Below are 27,385 nucleotides of genomic sequence, written 5' to 3'. Positions count from 1 at the left end.
CTGCCTCAGCACATCGAGGGAGTGATGAGAGAAACACCCTCTTTTTTTTCTCCTTCCTCTCTTTTCACTTATAACCCACAGGATCAGTTATCTTCTCTCCTTGTCTTTTTTCCTGGCAGCCAAGAATCCCTCAGCGTGCACACAGAGGTGTTTATTGTTTCAGGTGAAGGATACTGACGGGAATGTAGCTGGAGCTAAATGAAGTTTGGATTCTCAGCAGCTGATGACGAACCCAGCGGGGCGCCGCTGCATTAATCACTGGACGGTCGACCCACTAACACAGAGACACAAACACAACTTCTCATGAGTGAAAGCGAATCATTAAATGTAATTCAATCATGTCCGTCAACTCTCCTCTCAGATATAAGAAAGAGATGCTGCTCTCTAGTGGCCTGACGGAGCAACTGTCCAGTTTGTACTGACCGTGAAAAAGACGATTCATGTTCAGGAAACACTTATTATTTCATAGTGTGCTTTATTTATTTATTTATTTCCATATTTATATCCTACATTTATTCATGTCTTATTGCACAAGAAAACTTGAAAAAAAATATCATAAATTCAAATGAACAAATATTCAAAATGCTTCAAAAGCTTTTTTTTTTTTTTTTTTTTCAAAATGGAGCAGCCAACAACTGAGTGATGTGAGTATTCATCCAACTTCCCATCTCTGGGACAATAAAGTACTGACTCTGACACTCTGGTGCTGGCTCTCCATCACTGTGAATTTACACATAACAAATGTGCATTAATTTAAACTAAGTGAAATCCTGTTTATCTCCCAACCCCCGAAACAAAAAAAAAAAGAAAGAAAGAAACAACAACATCTCATCTTGAATAAAAGCTTTGCACTTCAAGTACAGTCTGGTGCTGAACCAGTAAATAAATGAACAATAAGAATCCACTTCAGTCATAAACATGAACCATTCATAGGTAGTATTCTGTTGTTCGTTGTGCCTTCATGGAAGGTGACGGGGCTACTCCAAACTGCCGAAGCAAAAAGCGGCATGAATGCAAACAAGAAGGCGGGTCCGGGTCTGAACTGAATGTGGCACAAACTAGGAAGGATCCGGTCATTGAGATATTCTCACACTTTAGGGAAACAGGGGGGGCGTGCAGAAGTGATGCGTTTTATATATATATATATATATATACTATTTATATACAAAAATAAATTAATGAATGGGGTGTGACATCCACTTCAGTTCTACATGTCTGAGTGTATTTCTATAAGACTTGTAAATTTCAAGAAAGAAAAATGATGTATCCGTTAAAAATATGTTGTGATTTTGTGGAGTTGTTTGCTGAATCTTGGAGAAATAAGCCAAAAAAAAAAAAAAGTGCAAAAGCATGCAACAAACCAGGGTGACATGACAAACTGATCACAGAACAGCAGTGTTAACAACATGTAGAGGTTGTAGAAGTGACAAGTGATGCAGGTCTTTTTAGTCTCTGTTATTCTGGATTCACCATTGTTGATACAAGTTGGGGGTTTTTTTTGTTTATCTTTTTTAAACCTCGAGTCCAGTCTGGTTCAGTCTGAAGGTTGGTGCTCCTCATGGGTCGGTACAGAAACCAAACTGGGCCTCGATCGATGGCAGCGATAAAAAAAAAAAAAGAAGTCAGTTTTTGTTTTGTTTTTCCCCCAGTGTGCCACACACTGTTCAGATCGGAGCTACAGTACGAGCTGCGTTGCTGAGCTAACATGAGGTTGCGAGGCAGAGAGTAGTTATCCAGTAGCAGATACAGGTACAGCAGCATTGGTCCAGTGTTGGGCTCCGGGGCCCCACATTGTCAGAAGGCATGCTGGGGGCCTCACAGTGTTTCTGGGAGGGAAGCAGACAAGAGGAATTAGTCAGTAGCTCGGTGGCACAAGGAACAGACACAGAGAGATGCTTCAGTTTGACTGATTGATCAACAGGTTAAAGGGATAGTTCAACATTTTGGCCCATTGCCATAATCACTATAGTTTTAGGAGTAGGTTCGTTAGCTTTAATTGTTGGTGCAAGCTGTTTTTAGATCGGCAGAGCAGAGATGCGAGCTGCTCAGAGCTACGCTACGGAGGCTCTGGTGGACAAGTTGTGACCTGCACATTCACCACGCTATGAGATGATAACACAACGTTACGAAACGGAGTTGTTTTAGAGGTAAATTCATGTAAAACAGCTGATGCGCGTTCCCGTCGGGGACAGTTTTTCATCAAGCAGTCTCTGTATTTACCTCTAAAACAACTCCGTCTGGTGACGTTCTGTTATTATCTCATAGCGTGGTGAATGTGCAGGTCACAACTTGTCCACCAGAGCGTTTTGGAGTTGTTGGATTGTGTATTTGATGAGTTTGATGAGTTTGATTCTAAAAACAGCTTGCACCGACAATTAAAGGTAATGAACCTACTGCTAAAACTATAGGAATTATGGCAATGGGACAATTTTCCAAAATGTTGAACTATCCCTTTAAAAAACTGATCTCACCTGTTTAGCTCTCTGGAGAGGGAGCATGTGTGGAGTGGCACTTGTTTTTCTGCAGCAAAGAGAAAGAATCAGACCAATCAGTGCATCATTTCACTCTTTAAATTGCGACTCTGTTTTCAAGTGAATCTGTGTTTTACCTTCAGGTTTAGCTGGTAGTGCAGACTCCGGTCTGACAGCCAGGGGTGCCTGAGGGACTCTGCGGCGCTCATCCTCCAGCTTTTGCTCTTCACCAGCAGACGAGTGATGAAGTCTTTGGCCTCGTCGGAGATGTCCGTAAACTCCTCCTCCTCGAAGTTCCACTGACAGGCCAGGATGTTGTTCAGCGTCTCGTTGTCATCGTCGCCAAGGAACGGAGACAAACCGCTGAGCCTGAAGAGGAACAAACAAACAAACAAAGGTCAAGAGGGGGAAAAAATGACTGATTGTGCCTTTATAATGTGTGAATTTATGTGTTTGTGAACGTACAGCATGTAAGTGATGACACCGAGACTCCACATGTCCGTGGGGAATGAAACAAACTCATAGTTGATGACCTCAGGAGCTAAAAATTCAGGCGTCCCAAAGTTGACCCTCAGCTTCTCCCTGGGTTTATACCTGTCAGAGACACCAGAGCCATGAGAGACGGATCTGGGACTGAGAGCGTCCTCATGTGAAAGTCTCACAGAGAGATTTTTACCTCCTGGCCAGGCCAAAGTCGATGATTTTAATCTTGTTAGTAGCTCTGCTGACACAAAGGATGTTCTCAGGCTGAAACAGAACAAAAGAGAAACAATTTACAATCTCAGATAAAGAGTCCAATTGATCAACTTGGTGCTGAAAGAAGGAAAGCGAGCGCTCAGGGTTACCTTGAGGTCGAGGTGCAGGATGTACATCTTGTGCATGTACTGCAGCCCCTCACAGATCTGGCGTATAAACAGCACCGTGTCCAGCTCCGTCAGGTTGTAGTTCTCATCGATGATGCGGTCAAACAGCTCCCCTCCCTCCACACTGAAGTCACAGAGAGCAGAGAAAACACATGTTAACAGGCCAGGAAGAGCTTGGGACTCCATTCAACACACATATTATATATACAGGTGGTGGGGTTAAAGGGATAGTTCAACATTTTGGCAAATTGGCCCATTGCTATAATCCCTGTAGTTTTAGGAGTAGGTTCGTTACCTTTAATTGTCGGTGCAAGCTATTTTTAGAATGGCGGAGCAGAGCCACGAGCTGCTCAGAGCTACGCTACGGAGGGTCATGGGATTTCATCAGTCATCAAACTCATCAAATACACAATCCAACAACTCCAAAACGCTCTGGTGGACAAGTTGTGACCTGCACATTCACCACGCTATGAGATAATAACAGAACGTCATAAGACAGAGTTGTTTTAGAGGTAAATCCAGAGACTGCTTGTGAAAAACTGCCCCCAACGGGAATGCGCATCAGCGGTTTTGCATGAATTTACCTCTAAAACAACTCTGTCTCGTAACGTTCTGTTATTATCTCATAGCGTGGTGAATGTGCAGGTCACAACTTGTCCATGAGAGCGTTTTGGAGTTGTTGGATTGTGTATTTGATGAGTTTGATGAGGGAAACCAAGAAATCCCATTAGCCTCCGTAGTGTAGCTCGCGGCTCTGCTCCGCCGTTCTAGAAACAGCTTGCACCGACAATTAAAGGTAACAAACCTACTCCTAAAACTATAGGGATTATGGCAATGGGCCAATTTGCCAAAATGTTGAACTATCCCTTTAAGGTGGACTTACTATTCCATGACCAGGATGATGTCGTGGCGGGACTCGAAGGCGGCGTACAGCTGGATGAGGTTGGCGTGGTTCAGCTGGTTCATCACCTGGATCTCGTTCCTCACAACGTCCTGAGACAAACAGGCAATAACAGAAAATAGATGAACACACAGACACTGGAAAATCATAGACGTATGCTACTGTGTTGATGCTTTGTTAAAAAAAATGTTTTTATATATTAAAAGAAAGGCTATTTTTGATAAAAATTGATTTTATTTTTTGTTCTCCATGAATGTCACTGGGTGGGCCTGTGTCTGGGTAGGCCCACCCATAGCTCCGCCCCTGTGACGACCTCAGATCCACCTTAAAATGAGCTCAACATGTCGCAAACATACAGACCCCTGTGGTTTCTGTTTCCACTCCTCCCTATGACTCCATTGGATAAGATTAGATTAGATTTGCAGTTGTTGCTGGGGACAGAGGGCTAAACAAAGAGGTACAGGTAGAACATGGTGCTTATTTAAATATAAGCAACAATAGTTTCCGATCCCACATAATAGTAGACAGACTGGCTGGAAGTTTTGTCACACACACACGCACGGTCGATCAGTGACGGCAACATGAGCCGGCCGCGAGGATTTGGCCGTGTGTTTGGTGGGCTTTCTGTCGGCTCTGAGCTTTGTGGATATCTCAGATGATAATGTAACCACAGAGCTATGCACGGACATCTGACCTCTCCCTCTCCATCACTTTCTGATGATGACCCACAGCAAGAAACACACAATGAGGCAGACAAATTACCACATGCACAACCCCCCCCAACCCACCCTACTCTGAGGCTGCTGAGCCGGCGGCTATTTTTAAGAAAATCTAATCCGTTATGGTGCTTAGCAATGATAAAAGTAAACATCCATTAGAGCGTCTGGAGAAGCTGGCATCGCAGCGCCGTGGATTCTGTTTCATATTCAGCAGCATCCACCGGCCGATCGTTACCGCACCTTCTCTTTCTGGCTCCTGGCTTTGATGATCTTGGCAGCCAACGTCAGACCAGATGAGTTCTCGATGCACTTGTGGACTTGACCAAAACGTCCCCTAATGAAAGAAAAGCAAACACACTCATGAGTCACGCACAATCACACACACAAGTGGCAGAATAGAGGAAGAGACATCTTTGAAATTGCATTTTAAATGAGTGAAATGACACTTATGTAACGCTGAAAGGATTCAACAGATAATTATCAACAATCATTTAAGATTTCGAGTTGTTATCAATCAAATTTCAACTGTTTCCAACCTCTCAAACTGCTTTTCTCTGTTTTATAGTGCTATAAATTAAGTATATTTGAATTGTGGCTTTTAGTCTGAAGAGAAAACCAGCTTTATTATGTCAGTTTGGACATTTTTTACTAACCATAAAACAATCGATAAATCGTTAAAAAAAATAACTCTGTCATTGATATTGAGAATAATCGTTAGCCCTTACACACACACACACACACACACACATGCACTGATCATTATAATGGTATCCTGCAGTCACACAGTAATTAGGGCTCTGTACTGTGCCATTATGTCAGCAATTTTAGAAATGCGCTTGCGTGCTGAGGGGTAATCTCCAGTTCGAGAGGCAGGATTTAGCAGCGGCCTATTACATCAGAGAAGCCCGCTCTTTCCCAAGGGCCTCTGGAGGCTCCCAATCATCTGCCCTTCAGGGGGGCAATAAAAAGGTCTTGGAAAAAAACTATTAGGCGTCACTTCACCGGGTGTGAGATCCTCTGTTATTTTATTAGAGACGGCCGATGTGTTGAAGTGTCTGTGGCTGTAACTGCGTTGGAAATAAAACTCCTGCGAGCTGTCAGGAGGATAGCTGGGTTTCCTTGTCACTCACCCTCCCAGGACTTCATCCCTGTTGATGGTGTAGTAGGTGGCAATCTGATGGGGTTTGGGCGTCACGATGCGGTGGTCAAACGGTGCTAACGGAGGAGGGCTGGAGTCTGAAATGAGAAAACAAATCACAGCAAAATGAGTAAGAGAGAACAGGGGGATTGCTGCATGTAGAAAGTGAAACAGGGACCTCGGACCCCCGCCCCAGAAACAAAGAGGATCAAAATAGCAGCATGCCAGCGTCTCATTATCTGCTCTGCCAGCTGTGCTGAGCGTCATGTTAGTGACGCTTGAGCAAGGCCTGGTGTTATGACATTGGATCTGCTGCGGAGTCTAAGGGACAAAAAGTCAAATGTCAACAACTAACAACTAAGTTGAGTCTAAACACAGAACCACAGAAGTTCACCACGAACTCATGGCAAACACAACCACAGCTGTCAAAAGTCCTCACATCCAACTTTTATGAGAAAAATATGTTTTAGTGGAGATTTGTTTTTGTCTTTCACAAGAAATGTGTCATCTGGCACCACAAAAATAAAGGTTTTTAATGGTTAAAGGGATAGTTCAACATTTTGGCAAATTGGCCCATTGTCATGATCCCTGTAGTTTTAGGAGTAGGTTCGTTACCTCTATTTATCAGTGCAAGCTATTTTCAGAACGGCGGAGCAGAGCCGCAAGCTGCTCAGAGCTACGCTACGGAGGCTCATGGGATTTCTTGGTTTCCCTCATCAAACTCATCAAATACACAATCCAACAACTCCAAAACGCTCTGGTGGACAAGTTGTGACCTGCACATCCACCACGCTATGAGATAATAACAGAACGTTATGATACAGAGTTGTTTTAGAGGTAAATTCATGTAAAAACGCTGATGCGCGTTCCCATCGGGGGCAGTTTTTCAGCAAGCTGCCTCTGCATTTGCCTCGAAAACAACTCTGTCTCGTAACGTTCTGTTATTATCTCATAGCGTGGTGAATGTGCAGGTCACAACTTGTCCACCAGAGCGTTTTGGAGTTGTTGGATTGTGTATTTGATGAGTTTGATGAGGGAAACCAAGAAATCCCATGAGCCTCCGTAGCGTAGCTCTGAGCAGCTAGCGGCTCTCCTTTAAAGGTGTACAGAAATGGCCGTTTGTCCTGTTTGTCGCGCCGAGTTGTCACGAGCTGCAACACGAGTTTACCCGAGTAAGGAAAACGAATTTGATTGGTCGTTATCGAGCGGGCGGGATATTCAAAGCTTGGGGCGAGCCCGAGCTCCGTGTGTGTGTGCGTGTCTCAGACGTTTGAATGACGGATTACGGATCCAATATCAGTGGCTGGTGAATCGTGTACAGGCTGACGTATAATCTGTGCGCCTGCATTAGCCAATGCGAAAAAAAAAATACACACTTTCATCCCGGATTTACTCAAAAATAGAATTTTGCACAAAGTTTGGCCTACATCGTCTGAAAGATGAGTTATCACATTAATTTTATGATCCAGAGTGGGCTCAAATTCAGTTTTCTTTTCTGTACACCTTTAAGATCAAGATTTGACAAACTTGAGCCTAACTCGTGATAAAAAACTCTTACCAATGATAAACTCTTTCACTGCCGACTCTCCCTCCTCCTCTTCTGCTTCTGTCTTCTGAGCTTCTTCAGACGTTAAGGCCGTGGTCTCGCCCCCCTCCACCACCCGCCCGTCAGCCGTTTCCACTTTACTGTCCAGGCGACTTTTCTTGAGGTCATCCTTCACTAGTCTTTCTTCCTCTGTGACGTGACGTTTGCTGCAGGTGGCCACGTCACCGGCCTCCTCGGGGCTGCACACACATTCATAAAGGTTGAACTTAAAACCGTTAAAATATAATCCAGTGTCTGACAGTGATTGTGTAGAGAAACTACCTCTCCTTTGGAAGAAGCGAGGTCGTGTTGATATCTGTGATGACGCTCTGGGACTTCTCCGACTCCGCCGTCTCTCCTTTATGCCTTTTCTTCCCATCATCCTCCACTTTTTCTGCGCTGACATCTTCTCCCTTCTCCTCGTCTCCCTCGGGCTCTGAGTCCTGGAAGATGTCCCCCTCCTCCTCGTCCTCCTCTTTCTCTTTCTTCTTCCTCTCCTCGGTCTTGGTGGCTGAGACGTCCGGACCTTCTAGGATCAGCTCTGCCGGCTCCTGTCGTCCTCTGTCCTCCCCCCTCTGGGCCTCAGCCTCCGAGTTAACGTGGGAATACTCAGCGTTCTGCCTGTTGAGCTTTTCCACTTGTTCCTGCAGCACGGGCTCGTTCAGGGATGATGAATCTGGAGTTGGAAAACAAAAAACATCACAGTCCGTCACATGAAAATGGTAAATTTGGACTGAAAATTGCTGTGAGTAGATCTTCATGGAAAAATGAGGAAGTGTGACATCCATTGTGCAGATGTTCTTATTTTGTCTTATATTTTAGAATTTCGTATGTTCCTCCCTGAAATAAAATTAAAAAAGAAAATGGTGAAGTTGAATGTAATCTAATGATTGATGACCCTCGGATTCAGTATCAGCTGGAGTTTTAGATCTACTAAGTCATGCAATTTAGCAAAAGTGAGGATGCTAAAATTAGCAATAAATAGCAACAAAACTATTGTACATTAAAAGTGAACTAAAGCACTGTTGTTATTTAACTTCAAAAATAACAACTGGGCATTGATTACCAAGGGTTATCACTTTCTAAAAACGTTTAATTAATTCATTAAACTTTTCCTTTCCTACATTATTTGCAGCAAATGTGTTGTCAAATTAATAAGTAATTTTTTGTGTGTATTATTATTATTATTATTATTATTTTACAGCTGCAGCAATACTGAGCTCGCAGGGACACCATAGGAATGCGTTTATTAATGCTCCACAATAAACAAGAGGACTATTTATATGTGTGAGTGCTGCCACCGTGTTTATGTACCCAATGCATTGCATGAGTGTTTGGAGTGGTGAATGCTGCTACCGTTTAATGTGTGTGATGTCTGAGTGTGTAATGAGCTGGACACCATCTAGTCTTCACTATGGTCTATAGTCTCTCATCTTTACATTGGATGTTTTGACTCATCAAATACACAATCCAACAACTCCAAAACACTCTCGTGGACAAAATGTGACCTGCACATTCACCACGCTATGAGATAATAACAGAACGTTACGAGACAGAGTTGTTTTAGAGGTAAATGCAGAGACTGCCTACTGAAAAACTGCCCCTGACAGGAACGCGCATCAGCGGTTTTGCATGAATTTACCTCTAAAACAACTCCGTCTCGTAACGTTCTGTTATTATCTCATAGCGTGGTGAATGTGCAGGTCACAACTTGTCCACCAGAGCGTTTTGGAGTTGTTGGATTGTGTATTTGATGAGTTTGATGAGGGAAACAAGGAATCCCATGAGCCTCCGTAATGTAGCTCTCAGCCCTTCTAAAAATAGCTTGCACCGCCAATTAAAGGTAACGAACCTACTCCTAAAACTATAGGGATTATGGCAATGGGCCAATTTGCCAAAATGTTGAACTATCCCTTTAACAATGAGAAAGATGTTACATAACTAACCTGCTGTGTCCTGGGGCTTCCTCTTCTTCTGGGCCTTCAAACCCTTCAGGCTCAACTTGGCTTTGTCCTTGTCATCCTTTGCCTTTTTGTGAAAGAGAAGAACAAACAGAGATCAAGCTTTAGACATAATTTATATGTTACATCCAAATACAAAGCGGGTTGGATGCACCAAGTGACTTGGAGACAAAAAAACAACGTTTCATATTTAGAGCAATTCAGTCTCACTTGTCAGAGTCAGTTCTATGGTAACGGAGCCAGGCGTCTGATTTCTGATGGCAACAGCAGCAGAGTTGCACACACTGATTATTTCCATTTGCACACACACAATAGTCAGACAGCAAGCCAAAATGTTTTGGTGTTGTTGCTGTGGTTGCCCCCGTAACTCAAGTCTGATGTTGTGGACGGGACGGATGCCTCCTCCACGCAAACGAGGAAAAGGTCACATATCATCTGTGGCAGATGACACGCCACCCGGCACAGGAAGCAGTGTCATTCACACTTTCCCACATATACTGTAGTGATTAAAGGACATAATACACACGGGAGTGAAGGGGGAGGCGGGGCATTTGGTGTTTTTACACAATAATGAAGAACAGATTCAGATGATCCCTGTCACGGGTTCTTTCTCTGCCATTTAAACATGTCTGACAGAAACTGTCTGATGTAATAAATCTGTTTACGGAACCACAATCCCAGTGTCTGAATCAGCAGAAACCACACACACACACACAAACACACACAAACACAAACACACACACACACACACACACACACACACACACAGCAGTAAAAACTACACAATATTCTCCATACTTTTCCACTCATCAAGAATAACATGCATGCACAATGTGATGCAGACTATGTGTGGTGGTTACATACAAGGACACCAGTCCGTCTAATCAATCACTGCAGTCATGTCACCTACTCAGAACAGGGCTGAGCTATGCACTAATCAGCCCGTGTGCAGCTGCAGACCAGCCCACAGCCGATACAGACCTGGTTTGGATAAGATAACTCGGTCTGACACCTCCGAGGCAAAAAAGACAATCACAGCACGAGGGAAAACTACTTAACATAACAGAACAGCACTTGTTGCAGTGCAGCAGAACTAATAATAGCTTCACATGGAGCCGTATCAGAAGTAAGAGGAGCGAGGAGCAGCTTTTACGCACATGTAAAAAGACCTGAAATGTATTTTATAAACTTTTGAATAATGTCATCATAGCAAACGGGTCAGATTTTATTCCACCAAGAGGATTCCTTTCAGAAAGCACTTAACACAACTGCTGCAAATGATCACGATGCAATCAGACCCCTCACTAGTAGCCTATGTGTCCATTAACAACACATAGCAGCGCACAGTAATAGAACCGCTATGGAAATATTGCATTACAGGTTCCTCAAATGCTGCACATGGAAACATCTATGTGAAGGAGGAAAAAAAAGTGTTGATTCTGGGGCACCCCTCTTCTTCTTCTTTCTTTCTTTCTTTCTTTCTTGTTAAAGGGATAGTTCACCCAAAATTCAAATTTCACTCATTATCTACTCACCCTCATGTCAACTAAGAGCTGTGAGAAGTTTCAAAATCCTCCATGCCTTCTCTGAGTTACGGGGGGGTCAATTTCTCATGTCGGGGCTTCAATACAAGAGGGACATTACAGATGAGCACTATGGAGGTATTTGGATGTTTTTTGGTGTCTCTTTTTGGACGCAGAAAGTTGGTATCCATTGACAACCATTAATGGATAAATACTGATGCACGGAGCCCCCCGTAACTCAGAGAAGGCACGGAGGACTCTGAAAATTCTCACAGCTCTTAGTTGACATGAGGGTGAGTAATAAGTGAAATTTGAATTTTGGGGGTGAACTATCCCTTTAAAGCCCCTCCTCACCTTCTTGTTGGCCTTGTGTCCAGGCGGTCTGAAGAGCAGCTCCACCAGCCTGGAGCTCTTCACCACCTCCCCGATGAAGCTGATCACCTGCTGCGTGCCCTCCACCAGCTTCTCTACCCCGTCCAGCCGCCGGCCCTGACTCTCCATCCGCTCGCCGGCCTTCTCCACCGCGCCACGCAGCTCCCTGCACGCCGCCTCCACCGCGGACCCCCGTCGCCCCCCTCCTTGGTGGTGGTTTTGGTGGCCCCCCCCCTCCTCGCGCATGGAGGCCAAGTCCCGGCCCATGCCCCTGACGTCCTGGGACAGGCCGTCCAGCCGGGTGAGGACGACCTGCTGCATGCTGAGCAGACGCTCCATCTGGGAGCTCAGGGAGTCCATGCGGCTCTCGACGCAGCGCAGAGCGGCGGCGTCGTGGACCGAGGAAGAGGACAGAGGCGGCGGCGAGGTAAAGTGGGACTTGTCTGATCCATTGAGAGACAACTTCCTTCCACCGGGTTTCTGACCGTGAAGAGGGTTTGGATCATAAACCTTGGCTAAAGAGTTGACCAAGCTGGAGCTCATGGCTGATTTACAGACAAACAGCAGCAAAAAAAAAATAAAAAAAAAATCCTCAACTAGTCACTTTAAGTTCAAGCAGGTTTGATGGAAACTAGAACAAAAATCATATCACAAAACAAAAGCCACCGGCAGAAGAAGAAGAAGAGAAGAGAAGAGGAGGGAGAACAGAGATGTCTCCCTCAGTGCAGCACCATACAGTTGAGTTTTAAGAATAGCAATACTGCAAATTAAAACCCCTGCCCCCTTTGGACGTCAGGCCCTGAGTGGCCAGTGATAAGAGCTGAGGGCTCGGGTGTGCAGCCGGGGGATTGATGGGGGGTTGGGGAGGGAGATGCTGGGGAGGGTCGCTATGTGACATTTGAGACACTTCAAAAGCCCCTTCAGTCAGGTGTCAGAATCCCAGGAATCTGGGGCTGAAATATGACGCCGCAAGAAGTAAGACAAATAAAACGTCTGGGCCAATAAACAAGAACAGAGGATACACAAGTCTGATGACGAAGAGCTTGTCAAAATATGAACAGCTACAACAACTAAACTGTACTTTTTTTTTCTTTTCTAAAACACATCTTCTATATGTAATTATATGGGTTTCACATTGCCCCACAATAGGAAGTCGGGTGACAGGTGCGAGTGTGTGCAAGGCCGCATAGAAGCTCCATTAACCAGCAGGACCTCGGTTTAAGACACAAGCATTGTGGGTATTTCTGAACATCGTAAAATGCCGCTCTGTTCTCATATCTCACTTGTTTTTTTACACAACAGATGCGTCAACAGCACAACATTGCATAATAAAGGTAAACTGCAGACTTTATCTTTATGTCTGATGATGAATTTATGTAAGTGGAAAACTACCAAATGGCTCCCTCTGCAGAATATTTAATACATTTATAGTTTGAAAGCATTATTATCTGCGTTGTGCATATCTACATTTTCTCATGTAGGCTCACTGTCCTTTATATATACACATTATATTTATATATCTATATTTAAGTGTATTACATATGATATAGGGAGCTTCCTCACAGATTTGAATGAATGAATGAATGAATGAATGAATGAATGAATGAATGAATGAATGAATGAAGTTTTTGTTGAAAGAAGCCATGGATCATTGAATCCGAAGTAAAAGATTATAACTTTAAAACTTTTTCTTTGTTGCAGGAGGCTTAACTTTGGTTTTTATCTGGAATGTCAACGGTTTGTTTTAATTAGGAATCAGCCAATAATAATAATAAAATATTATGACTATATTTATCTTTAATTATTATTTATATCAGTAGGAACCTTAGCGTGACCATTAACGTTATTATTGTTGTCACTGCTGCTACTATCACTTTGCTCTCTCTCTCTCTATCTCTCTATCCATCCCAACCCAACTGGTCAAGGCAGACGTCTGTTCATCCCGAGTCTGGCCCTGCTCTGTTTGACAAGTGCGTTCATACTGTATAACCTCTGCTCTGAGTTGGCACTGTATAAATATTAATTGACTCGACTGTTTGGAAAGATCCGGTGAGTTTCTTAATACAGGCTCTGTGTCCGTGCAACACGAGCGAGAAGAAGACAACAGAGGAAAACAAGAAACAGGTGACACCACTGACACCTCCGATCTGTTGATACAAGAGGAGAGGGGGATTGTGGGAGAGGAAACTTACTGTACAACATGTGTTGTGGCAAAGAATTAAAGAGGACAGACTGACACAGATATTCCCACGACACAAACATTGATATACATGAACAGAGTGACACACACACGATTAACACTTATTGGGACGTGTCCGGCTGTGCACGCTGACCCCAAACTTTCCCATGTCTCAGGACAACAGTATCTGGAGTGGGCAGGGCGACAAAGCGCCAGCGTCTATATACTGGCTCCCATCTGTCAGCACCGGAAAAACCTGACCTATACTCTGTTTGTGCCTCGCACTGTTCCCAGTACAGACAGCTCGTCAGCTCTCAGGTTTAACACTCGTCTCCCCGGTGGCTATTTACCAGCTAAGGTGAGAATGAAAGAGGACACTGGGCAAGTGCAGACAGAGAACAGCACGTACTATAGAAACGCATGTTTCCTCAGCCAACGGACAAAGGAGATCACTGGTCAGGAAATCACTGTCCACACTGACCTGGTTGGTCAACAACATTATTACACGGCCTTTGATTTCCACTGCTCGGCACACAGCACGACACAGCAACAACAGCAGCAGCAGCAGCAGCTCTCTAGGGATTTAAAGGGCCACGTCACCTAAAAGTGGCCCAAAACAAGACATTCAACATAGAAACAATTCCTTGCAAATGAAAGGAAATAGTTAGGATATAGTTCATGAATTTCCCCTGGGGGGATAAATAAAGTATATACTGTATCTATAAATGTATATAGGCCAACCTACAATATAAATAGAACAGATTGAAAACTATTATTGGCCAACCAATCATCTCCCCCTGTGGATTACTTCAAATAAAAATATTATTCTATTTATATAGAATATAATGTTATTTAAATACTACGTATGGGTGGGTTCTAAATCAAATGCTCTACTTGGAGAGAAAGACTAAGAATAGGATCAAGATGAATAAGACTTTCATTGTGTTTTGAGAGAACTGTCCTTTTTTTATCACTTTTATGTGCACATTTGCACACAAAACATTACACATGGATATGGAAAGTATTTCTCTCTGATTGACTCAAACTACTCTAACTGACTATCAATAAATATTAGAGCAGCAATACTGCAGAGTCATGCCACAGCACCAAAGGAACTACACCAAACCAAACCTCGTCCACATCAGGGTGGGCTTATCTCTGTAAGTGACCTCCTTTTACATCAAACATAGATCCACTTATGTCGTACTAATATTGATAAGATCAATACGTTTAAGGTCCTTTACTTTACAGTATACCCACACAAATGTTTGTGTTCATTTGTGAAGCCCTGAGAGTTTGGAGATGTTGTTGTTGCAGATATTACAACATGCAGACGTGTGACCATAGGATTAAATTCTGGACATGCTCTGATCAGAATAAAAAAACTATATCACACAGACATGATCCAGATTCTCACAAAAACCAAAATATTTTTATCTCCAGCTTCTTCATTGCTTCATTTTTACTGTGTAGACATGTGAAGGTATATAAAAAAAGTTGTACAGCTGGTGGTGAGGCAGAGATAATTATGGACTCATCATCTACTTCGCGTGCTGTTGTTATTTTCTTATATCAGGACTCATTCATGAGCATTAGAGCGTTTACTATAACCACTAGATTAGGTGACTGACAGTTTAGCAGGGTGCTGGTTGGAGGGCAGAGGGAGGTTTAACTGTACCCTGTTGGACAGTCTCTAAAATCCCCCCTCCCTGTCAGAAAAGGTTAGATGGTAAGATGAGAGCCAGTGTGGTATAGGAGCAGCGTCCAGGAATGAGGCTGATGCATGCAGCCGCCCTCACTCTCACCACCACCAGGGATAGAGTTACTCAGCAGGAAGATGCAGACAATACATAATGCTTATTCAAACGCCAGAGACGCTCCATTAATCTGACATCACGGGGTTAAACATCAAGCTTTATTCCGCCGAGCCACAATAATAGACTGCGTGACATGCAGCAAACATGTGGCTGCTGTTGTGATGAAACAAGAGTCCACTTTTAACTACTGTAACTTGGCAAGAAAAAGATCAAACGAATGTGGAAGCTGAGAGTTTATCCACTGATTCCCAATGCAATTTATTTACCTATAACAATCTTAAAGGGATAGTTCAACATTTTGGCAAATTGGCCCATTAAAGATAAGAGAGGACTCGCCACACTGTAGGAGCTCCCAAATATACAAAAATTTATTGGAGGACTATAAAAAAGGACAACGTTTAGAGCAGTGTGCTCTTCGTCAGATCAATTAGGACAATTGCTTTCAGGCCCATTGCCATAATCCCTATAGTCATAGCAGTAGGTTCGTTACCTTTAATTGTCGGTGCAAGCAATTTTTAGAACGGCGGAGCAGAGCCGTGAGCTGCTCAGAGCTACGCTACAGAGGCTAATGGGATTTCTTGGTTTCCCTCATCAAATACACAATCCAACAACTCCAAAACGCTCTGGTGGACAAGTTGTGACCTGTGAGGTAAATTCATGCAAAACCGCTGATGCACAGGGGCAGTTGTTCGGCAAGCAGTCTCTGCATTTACCTCTAAAACAACTCAGTCTCGTAACGTTCTGTTATTATCTCATAGCGTGGTGAATGTGTAGGTCACAACTTGTTCCATGAGAGCATTTTGGAGTTGTTGGATTGTGTATTTGATGAGTTTGATGCCTTAGCTCAGCCGTTCTAAAAATAGCTTTTAACAATTAAAGGTAACGAACCTACTCCTAAAACTATAGGGATTATGGCAATGGGCCAATTTGCCAAAATGTTGAACTATCCCTTAATCCCATAATATGATATGAAAATATAATATTGAAATATTAGGGCATTCAGTCCATTCAGAACCTGATCCTCTGACCTAAATCTGATTCATCTGGAGGATTTGGGAGAACTCAAGACTCACGAGCTGAACCTGTGCCTGCTTCTCAAACCAGACAGACTATATAATAAGGAGGGGGTGCATGGGGAGGGGGGTTTGGGTAGAGGGGGGGGGGGGGGCGGCCCAGTAATAGACCAGAACTTTTGGCTGACCTGACAACAGCTCTGTGGCAGGCAGCTCTCTGATCTCTGGCATCTTCCAGGGGCCCCGGTCCAGCTCTGCAGGGCCCCCGAATCATCCAGGGTTTCCCTCTCTATTGGCATCCCTGCCCACAAAGGATTCTCCATACCATCATCATGACAGACTCTCCACTCTGCCCCACACACCAAAAATAAATTCATTCAAATTACTGTATTCATTATAGGTCTAAAGTCGGACAACCTCCAGCAGCAGGTTTCACTTTCATAACAAAACACTGAACACTAAAAAACACTATAAATACACTGTAAATGACCGTGTCTGTGAATGTGCAGCTAGTAACACAAGCTACTAACACATGATCCAAGCATGAATGAGTTTGCACACAGCTCTCACTGTTTTCCTCCTACACTGACTTGTCATTGATGTGTTGCACAGTGTCAACTGGAGACAGCTGACCAGACACATGGAGACTTTTATAGGTAACAGGCCTTTAAATGTTTTTCTCAAATGAATTAATTGTACATGACCTTTGACCATACTGTAAATAAGGCAAAAAAAAAAAAAAAATTTCTGCTATTGCTCCAATCATTCTATTCTATTTTATTTTTGAATCGCTACTTTTTACTATTTTTTGCACCTTTTGTGACACCACATCAAGTTCGTGTGCTGTTGGGTGACCTTTACTGCTCTTGGCAATAAAAACTTTTCTGATTCTTATTCTGATTCACGTGTGGAATAGGTGAAATATGTGAAACATGAGAGCTTTTTTTGTCATTAAGTGTATTTTTTAGCAGGTCTTTGGTCTTTTAATGTGATATAAGTGTGCCATAGGTGCCTTGATGCCCTGATTTTAACATTGCTATTATACTGTCTTATGCAGTAATGTGCTGCAGCTGACCTCAAAACTAATTTATCTGCCAGGACAATGAATTCTGGTTCTGAAGTTTTTCAACCCTAATTTACCCCTAAATATCTTTTAAATCATGCTCTCACTACACAAGTGACGTTGTTGTTTTTTTTTCTTTCTTTTTTAAATAGCTGAATTATATAAAGTGTAATGTTGAGACAGTTTGTATTAAATTCAACCTTTATTCCCACACTGTACAGCCTACCCATGACCCAGTACATAAGTTTAGTGAGGAGGCCATTCAATAATATTATGTATTCTTCTATCAATTTCTACCGACGGAAATTTGCTTGGACACACTTTAAGATACAGAAACTTTCAACCTGCACAATCTTTGGAAACACCCTTACTAGAAGCCAAAACAATGTAATGTGGCTTCGTTACCGATGGATCCATTTGTTATTCCAAGGTGCTGTTTCTATTGCTGGTGGAGAATGTCTGTCTGTCTGCATGGTGAGTACATAACAGTGGAAAGAAGGCCGCACATTATCTCTGTGGGTCCACCTGCTGCGTTTCTATCTGACAAACCTACTTGTGTCACCAGCGGCTGATGACAGTCTGTTCTTTCACAGTTCAGCTGCAGCGATAACGTTCATCCAGCTCCTTCTGTTATGAGCTCGGATAGACACTAAAAAAAATTCCTTTCATGGAATAGAAGTGGCCGAATGACGTCAGCAAAATGTGCGCTTACATATATGTGTGTGTGTGTGTGTGCCAGGGAGCGCAATAAGGCCTGTAAATATTGTATGTTACATAAGCTACATACACAAGTATGCGCGCTCCTAAATAGAAGCAAACCAAGCTTCCCGAGGTTACTATAAGTTTGCTGCTTGTGATGTAACATGCAGACAACTGGGCGTGACGGGACCATGGCCGTTTGAAAGAGGATTCAGGATAAATGGGCGACCTCTGACCCCCAGGAAATGACTGTCAATCCCAGCGCCCCAAAGCACACTGACCAAAACACATCCACATAAACCCCCAGCAGAGCTTAGAGGAGAATTTAAACAGGGGAGGGGAGGGGGAGTCTCATTTTTCACATTTTCTTAGTGTCAGCAGCACAGTGTAGCAGTCTGATAAATAAAAATGTTTAATACGGCAGATGGATTGAAAATATGAATGTTTTTGACATGATTTAATCATTTGCTTTACATTTACTTTTGGTGCTTCAATATAGAGATGCATCTCAATAAATTTGAATATTTTAGAAAAGTCAATTTCCTATAGTCTGATTGAAATAGCCCCAACCAAGTATTGAGTGTAGATGGACATACTTTTCAGAAGGCCAACATTTCCATATTACAGTAAAGATGCTTTTTTTAAAATTGGTCTTTTGTAATGTTCGATTTTTTTTTAGATTTTCATCTTCATTAAATGTAAGTCATAATCGTTATAATTAAAATAAATCAAATAAATAAAGACATGAAATGTTTCATTCTGTCTGTAATGGATCTATATAATGTATTAGTTTCACTTTTTGAATTGAATTATGACATAAATAAACTTTTCCATGATATTCTAATTTATTGAGATCCTCCTGGAAGTATATTTTGATCAACACAACAGAGTATTTCTGTCCGGGTGGTATTGCTACCTGTTCAGTAAAATATTTGAGTGCTTTTTGTAATTAATCCACAGTGAAATTGCAATTGTCTATTTAAATAGCATTAATGAAGCCAAACAATGCCCATGTTGTTCAGACAGTGCACTTCTGTCCTGCTGCCACTAGATGTGAGTAGAGGACCACAGACTGTTGGGCTGTTGTACACAACCAGCTGATGACCACCTGGGAATGTGGAGGTAACAGGAGAACACCCTTTGTCAGCAGTTTGCAGGAGAAGCACACTCAGCTGCTCTCTGGTTACCTTCAACTACGACCTACTGCCCCAACCCCCCACCCCCCCACTCACCTCCCATCCTCCCTCCCTCCACTGTTGCACATAATCACACAACTCCAACTCATCAATGTTTGCCATGTCTGATCTACTGTGTCTACATGATGACAGATCATAAACACAGGCTGCAGTCAAATATCTTTGACTCCATGTTGGCCTTGGGTTCAGTTCAACGTCTTTTCAGTCTAGTTCCATCCATTATCTCTAAACTTTCAACATAAGAAGGCTGTAAACCTTAAATATCATATAGATTTTTTTTTTTAAATGCGTCATTTTCTAAAAAATGACACTTCCTATCACTGGTTAGAGGTTTTTAACGTTCAGTAGAGTGTACCACAGTGTTTTACACTTATCTTTAAAACAGAAAACCATTGTTCCATGCAATTATTATTATTTAGATACATCAGATAGAAAACAGATGCAGTTGTGCGACCTCTTTGTCAACCACAGGTACGTCCACACATGACATACTTAACTACAATACAGCAACATACAAAATATTTTTTATACAGTGAGTAGGCTATAGCCCACCTATTGCACCAATGGGGGGGGTGTATCCAGCCCTGATCTAGCCTCACTTGCTCATAACTGTATACAAGTACAGATTGTGTCTCTTCTGGATTAAAATGCAAATGTATTAGGCTACATGTGTGCACCTGTGCATTTATAAACACACACATTATTATTCACCAAACTAAAACTACGGTATTGCAGACTAATGGGCCTAGCTCCTGCAAAAACAAATAAATAAATAAAATCTTTTATGCAGATTATAATGTTCAGCCAGAAAGGCACTAATTAAACTTAAAACATATTAACGTATGATGTAGAGATTGTGCTGCTGCTGAACTGTATTTCATTATCTCAGGTGTTATCAGTTAATCAGCCTTCACATCACATACACCAGATTTCATAAGAAAAAAGTATTTTAATAGTTACCTTTATGGATCTGCCTCAAAATGTAGTATTTAAAAAAAAAAAATCTGTTTTATTCTCCTTCCTTTCAACAAATTCGGTGCAAATCGGCTAATCCTGCAGTGCTGACAGACAGACAGACAGCCCGAGGAACAGACACAGGTGAACACGCAGTTACCTTGACGACAGAGATAATGGCTAGCTTCTCTCGTGCCTGCTGGTTAGCTACTAGCAGTAGCACAAGTTAACTACGGTAACACTTTTCACTGGAAATCTACTCACCAAGGGAAAACTGCTTCATGTCACCAAGGTTAGTGTTGTTCCCGGTGCCGACGTGTTTATTTGACTGAATGTCTTTGCTCCATTTCGTTTTATTTTCTTCCGACGTCACAAACTACAGTACGCTGTGGTGCTTCTGAGTAGCTACTTCCGGCTCCACAGTACCCTACTGTTAGCTACGTATTAGGTGTGTAGGTGTTTTGTAAAGTGGTTCTGATTAATTGACGATTTTATTAGGATCTATCAATACATAGCCTACATCGAATCATATATTGGTGTTGTAGCCTATATATTTTATACATTGTTATGGTTATTGCAAAAAAATTCAGCCTCTTGTCAACTTGTTCATTTCACTTAGAGTTTCACTACACAACAACACTACAGTCATTAAAATTTACACTCTCATCATTATTTTTTACCTGCCACTGACAGTCTATAAGTGCTGGCTGTAATTAGTTCACTAAGACTAATTGTTCTTCAATAACTTGAGTAATTTGTTGACTGACAGAATATTGATTCAAGTACAGCCACATGGGTCTTCAGATAGAAAGGCTTTCTTCTTAGGCCTTGTGACACTGTGTGGTGTGATTTTTCATTCATTTCTGATATTATATTGAACAAATGATAAATATAATTTCAATTTTATTTTATTTAAAAAGGGACAGTGTACAGCTAAAACATAAGTCACCATTTGATGCACCGCACCAGATTATAGCTACAAGCTAATTTGCATCCTTTGGCAGGTCACAATAAAAATAGATCGAACAACGAAGTCAACCTATTCTCTAGTAGACGACTGTAACTCTTTCTGCTCACGTGTTTTTCATTGTGTTAAAGACATCAGCGCCTGGCTCTTCTCACAGCACATTCATATTCCCAGGTATTTCAACAACTCATCTAATGACATTGAAACACCTGAGCTCTTCTTACACTGCACCTGCAGCACAGCCACAGTCATGAGCTGTGATATGACATCAACGCCGTTTGCCAGGTGGCAGGTGCATTGATGGGTTTGATCGTGAACATCGTTACAGTTGCAGGTGACAGTAATCGCTGCTTTACTGGCAAACGGCCACATGGAGGCAGGTGTCCAGCCCACGCTCAGATGATAAATTTAACGTACCAGTCTAAACTTAACTGTCTGTCCCTACCTGTCGGCATCCTGCTGACAGGTTCTGGATTGAGGGAGGACCAAGGGAGGCATTTCAGTGGCCTTAGCCTCGACCACAAGTGATAAATCACGCCTCGTACATGCACATCTGCAGCTCACCACATCCAGTTAAGAAAGGCTTGTACTTGTATGAGCGTATGAGTCGTGTTTGCTTGTGTGTTTGCGCCCGGGCCGGCCCCCGCCGCTCTGTATTAGCACTGTGCTGGTAATGAGTTATGCAAATGTGCTGAAAGTGGACACCAGCCAGAAGGCAGGAGGAGTCCGGGCGAAAACAGCACATTCCTCTGGAGTCCTCATACCAGAGCGAGACAGAGGGAGAAAACAGGGAGCCAGGATGGCAGAGGATTAAAGTTTATGAATGTGACATGTAGCTTACATTTCAACTCGTGTTTTTTAATCATACAGGCCTCTGTTTTCCATCCAGAATTCAGGCCAAGGCACCACTCAACAAAGTGGGTTTGTTTTAGTTTCACCCCAGCATTTAGATTTACAGTGTAATAAGGTCTGATCACATAGTGAGACTTGCAGATGTTCAACTGTACATGGATTTGGCCATTTGGGGGCAGTGGAGATAAAGTGAGACTGTGAAATCATGACCTTTTTTCATTCTGGTAGTATGTCAAACCTGTTTTCAAACTATTTGCAATGGCAACCTGCGATAAATACCTTATTGTTCAGGACCTTTTATCTGAAAACCACAGTAAGACAGTGGTCAGAGAGGCTGAATGGATCGGAGCAGAGGTGAAACCCACTTTAAAGCTCTGTAAAGCCAAGGTGGAGCTGCAGGATCAAGTGATAATGCCCTGCAAGTTCATCACTATGAGAGACGCCTTTCACTCGTCATTTCACTTTGCTATTTGATATATTTGTATTATGAATATCTATCATAGGCCACAGGTATTTACACTTTTATTAGTGGAGCAGTTTTCCATCCAGACTCTTTGACAATCTATGCAGTGAGCAAAAATAGTGACAATTCAGTTGTATTGAAATTCAATACAACTTTATTCCATGGTGTCCGTAGAGGCAGTTATTATGTGCAAGTGCAGAAGGTCAACATGGTGGTTCCACTATCAACTGTAAACATAGACTCTCCAAGCACTTTATTAGGAACACAGCCCTGAACACCGGATATTTCACCGGTTTGCTCTCAACCTACATTCAGGTCTTCGTGTTTTGGACTCCACAAAATGTTCCAAAAATACCTCTGCTCTTTGCTCCATGTTGATATGGTTGTATCACGCCATTTCTGCAGATTTGTCAGCTGCACATTCAAGTTGCCAATCTCCCGTTCCACCACATCCCAGAGGTTTTACACTGGATCCACATCTGGAGAGTGAGGAGGAGGCCACTGAAGTTCACCAAACTCACTGTCATGTTCACGAGACCCGTTTGAGACTGAGACGCCTTTTGCCTTGTGACATGGTGAGTTATCATCGGTTAAATAATGCACTAAAAGTTAATGATGCAGCTTAGTTTCAAAATAAAATGTAATATCGTTTACAAGACCCATTGAGTCAGTAAATTAAAGTACTTGGTACAGTAATGAATGAAAGCTATATGATCTCTGTTGACATTTTTAAAGTTAACTGTGAATCAGGAAATGAAATGTCATTCAAAAGTCCTCAACTGCACTCAGTGAAACCTGCAGAAACTCTGCCTTAAGTGGACATTAAACAAAACAAAAACCTGGCCGGGTTCCCACTCTGTGTTTCTCAATGATTGAACCGTCACGTGGAACCGGCACTGGCTCTTGTTCTTCTCCCCCCTCCTCCATTTGTTTGTGTGCTAATTTCGTCTGAGCTCTGTGAGTGTGAGAATGTGAGGCAGGAGAAGCCCTTCTCACATTAGTCATGCTCACGCGCATTAGCACAGGCTACAGTTTACTCTCTTCAAGCCTCATACAAAACCATTTGTTTGATTACAGTATCTCCCTTCATTAACTTGTAAGTTAAACTCTCCTTGACCATCACTTAGTGGTTGTTTTTACTTGATTTACTAATTAATTGAAACGGATGCAATTACACAAGTTCTCAGTCTATGTTTAGTTCTATTAAAATACTTATGTTTTCATATGTATTATACATATATTTAATATAATAGGAAATTACTTTTGAAAGGACAAGAGTAGCAGCAGTTGAAATAATTTATTTTATTTTCATTCAATCAAAAACAAGGGCATCTTAGTCTGATCTTAGGCTCACACTTTCTCAAACATTCACAGAAGAGTTACATTTTACTGACAGCACTGTCATTTTCTGTTTTCTTGTGATACATTATATTATTAACAGGATGCTGCAAGCTGGTGTTTTGTGCACAGCTCAAACTAAGTTGAGAGGATGCTCCCAGTTCAGCTGAACATGCTGCACAGCAAAATAGAGTTTAATGTGAGGAAATGCAGTCAACTGAGGGACAGGACTGTTTCAGCACCTTGGACAGATCTCACTTTAACCAGATTAACCTGCTCAAAAAGTTTAGACTCATTCAAAGTTCAGATGTTTGAATCTCTTCAGATTGGTTCTGATGTATTATTTTCCTCACAGGTTTAAAATCTGAGCTGATGACATGTTGATAGTTTTAGACCAAAGGTCATGGAAATGACATTGTTTTTGTTGTTGTTGTCTTTCAGTTGCCACAGATGCATCTTACACCCGACGCCCTTCCTGACACAGTCTGGGTTTTGGGGGGAGCCAGGAATCAACCCAGCGACCGTGGGGTCTGTGAGCACATTGTTCTACCACCTGAGCCTCGGATGGCAGTTCAGGTAGTAGAAATGATGAACAGATGTAGCTGTAAATCTAGTTGTAATCAGCCGACTCCCAGCAGAGACAACGAGAAGAGTAATGAAACCATTGAGCTGACAGTGACAGGCTTTAAGTGCTGAAAAGCACCTCAGCTCTCACACTTTATGAGGAGTCAATTACATTTTCCTCCAGATGGATTATGTTAACGTAGTAAACTGGTTTATACTGGACACGGTATGCGTCGCGTAGAGAGCACCGGCCCGTCTGGATCGGGTGGAGGAGTTAAGTAGTGTAGTGTTGGATAGAATTTAGATGTCACTGCTGGTGACAAGTGCGTGACGCATATTAGATGACGTTATCTTTTCCACTGACCACACCACACCTGACAGCACTGGATGAAATACGGCTCCACTCGCCAAAGACTATTGTCGGTGTGCTGGTTTTGTAAAAGTAACATGTCATGTGCACTTCTGCGAAACAGCTTCACCGTGTACACACACACAAAAAATATTTATGTCATACAGAGGGCGTCTGTTTCTGGACAATATTACCAGAAACCTCAGAATAAAAGCTGTCCCACAGATGAAACCACTGAGCTCCAACATTCCTCTGTCCTCACTAAAATATAATGATTAATCTGCTTACATGCAGTGACACCAGCTTTGACTCTGCTCCATGAGTTAAAGCTTTACCTAAATGCAATGATAAAATGTATTTATAACATTACAATTATAAACAAAAGTCCAGAAAATTTGTCTTTTAGAGTATAAAGTTAACAGATCGAACAATAAAACGTAAAAATCTTAATGATATTTTAGTGTTTCAAAATGAAAGGATCTTTGCAAAATGTACAACTTATAATAATACTGTATACTTGTTTGCTTTCAGTCTGATTGTTTGTTAAAAGATCACATGTAGTGCAAAAACTGGAGAATTTAAATAGATAGCTGGTTTGAAACATGAATAATTGCAAGACAGATGGTCATTTAACGACTCAATCTCTTCAATAAAAAAGCAACTTCCTTCACTTTCAGTTCGATCCTAAATGTTCAATCATTCTCATTAAATAGAAAGTGCTCTGAGAACATAGTATTTGTTCTCCATATGGTTAGTTTCCTTAGTTTCTTACACTCAGACGGCTAATAATGCAGGCCTGCAGCTTTTTGCCCCATCATATTCACATAGGTGACAGAAACCGCCTACTGCAAACACAGCTTCTGTGATTTTAAAACCGAGTGGAGGATGAACGACATCCTTCAAAAAGGTGCTGTCAAACACTTCACCCCAAAACCTTTTCCACAGGTGTTGGACCTGGTGACTGCAAAAGGCCACACAGCATGTGACTCACATCGCTTTCATGCTCGATGAGCGTGGTCATCCCTGGAAGAGGCCGTTCTCATCAGCATAGATGTGTTTCATCACTGGATTAATGTGATCACTTGAAACAACTTTGTATTGATTTACAATTCAAACCCTCTCTCTAAAGAAGGGGGGCAGGAGCAGGTGGAACCAAACTGTGTCAGCGAAACGCCCCACACAGCAGAAACAGAGCCACCGGATCCCCTCAATACGGGGGGTCAAACACTCCGGCCTGGTCGGTGCACGTCACACACAGCCTGGAGATTCATGAGTCATCTGACCACGTCTTTCATATTGATGGTTTTTTACTATAATATATCGTCTGTGTGTCACTGTGGATGATCACGTCCTGCGTTCACACTCGCACCTGAGGAGGAGGAGGTACTCGCACCAATGTTTGTGCGCCACAGTTTTCAAATGTGGACCAAAATGTCTGCCCCCGTTCACATGGATCTCAATGCATACATCACTTTAGTCACTGTTTGCACTGTTTTTACTCGGAGCACAGTGGCCCCCTAACTTAAAAATTTTAGGAGCACAAGCAGAAAATGTACCGTCGCACAATGTAAATGGACTTGCAAAGCAAATATTCACTTTTTTTAAATTCATGATCCCCACAGTGGTCTGCCACCTGTAATGACAGGTTACAGATTCTCTGAGTCGCCTCTTCCATGTTTCACCAGCGTTAAAGAAAAAAGAAGCAAATTTACGGGTTGCATATGTGCAAATCTGCTTGCACGGTCTCAAAGACTAAATGTCTCCATTCAGGGGCAGTGTAGCCCTACATTGATAAGTTGAGTTGAACAATTATGAACCCACTTCTCTTCTTGTCATCTTGACTCACAGTCAGAATCGGCTGCAGCTTCAGAGCATTGATTGGATGCTAACTTACATATTAACCTGCAGTGAACCTGTATGGAGGCATCACCACTCATTTATTCAGATCAACCCATCTGATGCTGAATACAATAAACAACAATACGTTGATTCTTTACATTCTGTACATCCAGTTCCACCTCCAGATTCACTTGTTCACATTAAACACCAGCTCCTTCCTCGCCGTGTTACCTGTACGTCTGACTGCGTGGTCCCTCCCCTCCTCTTGACTGAAAATAATTTCCACAGCCGTCTCCACAGGAAAGTGGCCACCAGACACACGCTCCCTAATATCCAAATGTCTTTGTCCCTGAGGAAGTTCTCCATGATGAAAGTCTTCCTCTTCCTGTCCACCTGTGCAGACTGTGCCTGTCTTATCTCAGCCTCTCTGCCTCCTGCGGCGATGGAGTCTCATGCGGCGAGCAGCAAGTTGTTGACATGTGGCGACATCAGCGGGTGCCGATTATCGAATAGTCGGCCTCCTGCAGCTCTGGACCGAATCCTCAATCTCTTGCTCACT

General features: G+C 42.5%; 1 protein-coding gene across 2 annotated transcripts; it reads right to left on the bottom strand.

Moving 5' to 3' along the window:
* Nucleotides 1-1,218: 1,218 nt before the first annotated feature.
* Nucleotides 1,219-27,385, bottom strand: mylk4b (myosin light chain kinase family, member 4b). Of its 2 annotated transcripts, none has more exons than XM_085775075.1 (13): nucleotides 27,058-27,385; nucleotides 9,624-9,705; nucleotides 7,960-8,353; nucleotides 7,651-7,877; nucleotides 6,085-6,190; nucleotides 5,195-5,288; nucleotides 4,218-4,327; nucleotides 3,317-3,458; nucleotides 3,148-3,218; nucleotides 2,937-3,065; nucleotides 2,609-2,840; nucleotides 2,472-2,520; nucleotides 1,219-1,826 (listed from the first exon to the last, which is right to left on the bottom strand). In XM_085775075.1, the coding sequence occupies exons 1-12, from the start codon at nucleotides 27,190-27,192 to the stop codon at nucleotides 2,476-2,478; spliced, it is 1,767 nt and encodes a 588-aa protein (XP_085631201.1). In that variant the 5' UTR covers nucleotides 27,193-27,385; the 3' UTR covers nucleotides 1,219-1,826; nucleotides 2,472-2,475. The 2 variants fall into 2 exon arrangements, with proteins under 2 accessions (XP_085631201.1, XP_085631200.1); XM_085775074.1 differs by lacking the exon at nucleotides 27,058-27,385 and adding an exon at nucleotides 11,516-12,254.

The sequence above is a fragment of the Trachurus japonicus genome, chromosome 4, assembly GCF_045865225.1.
Source record: "Trachurus japonicus isolate A0001 chromosome 4, Traja_1.0".
Taxonomy (NCBI): domain Eukaryota; kingdom Metazoa; phylum Chordata; class Actinopteri; order Carangiformes; family Carangidae; genus Trachurus; species Trachurus japonicus.
This window is presented reverse-complemented; position numbering and strand designations above follow the sequence as displayed.

What these genes read in the sequence shown, in the direction of transcription:
- mylk4b (XM_085775074.1), bottom strand. Translation starts at nt 12,076, where the DNA reads ATGAGCTCCAGCTTGGTCAACTCTTTAGCCAAGGTTTATGATCCAAAC. An exon ending in GAAGCCCCAGGACACAGCAG is followed by an intron (nt 8,354 to 9,623) that starts GTTAGTTATGTA and finishes TTCCAACTCCAG; the next exon opens with ATTCATCATCCCTGAACGAG. An exon ending in ACTACCAGCTAAACCTGAAG is followed by an intron (nt 2,521 to 2,608) that starts GTAAAACACAGA and finishes TCTTTGCTGCAG; the next exon opens with AAAAACAAGTGCCACTCCAC.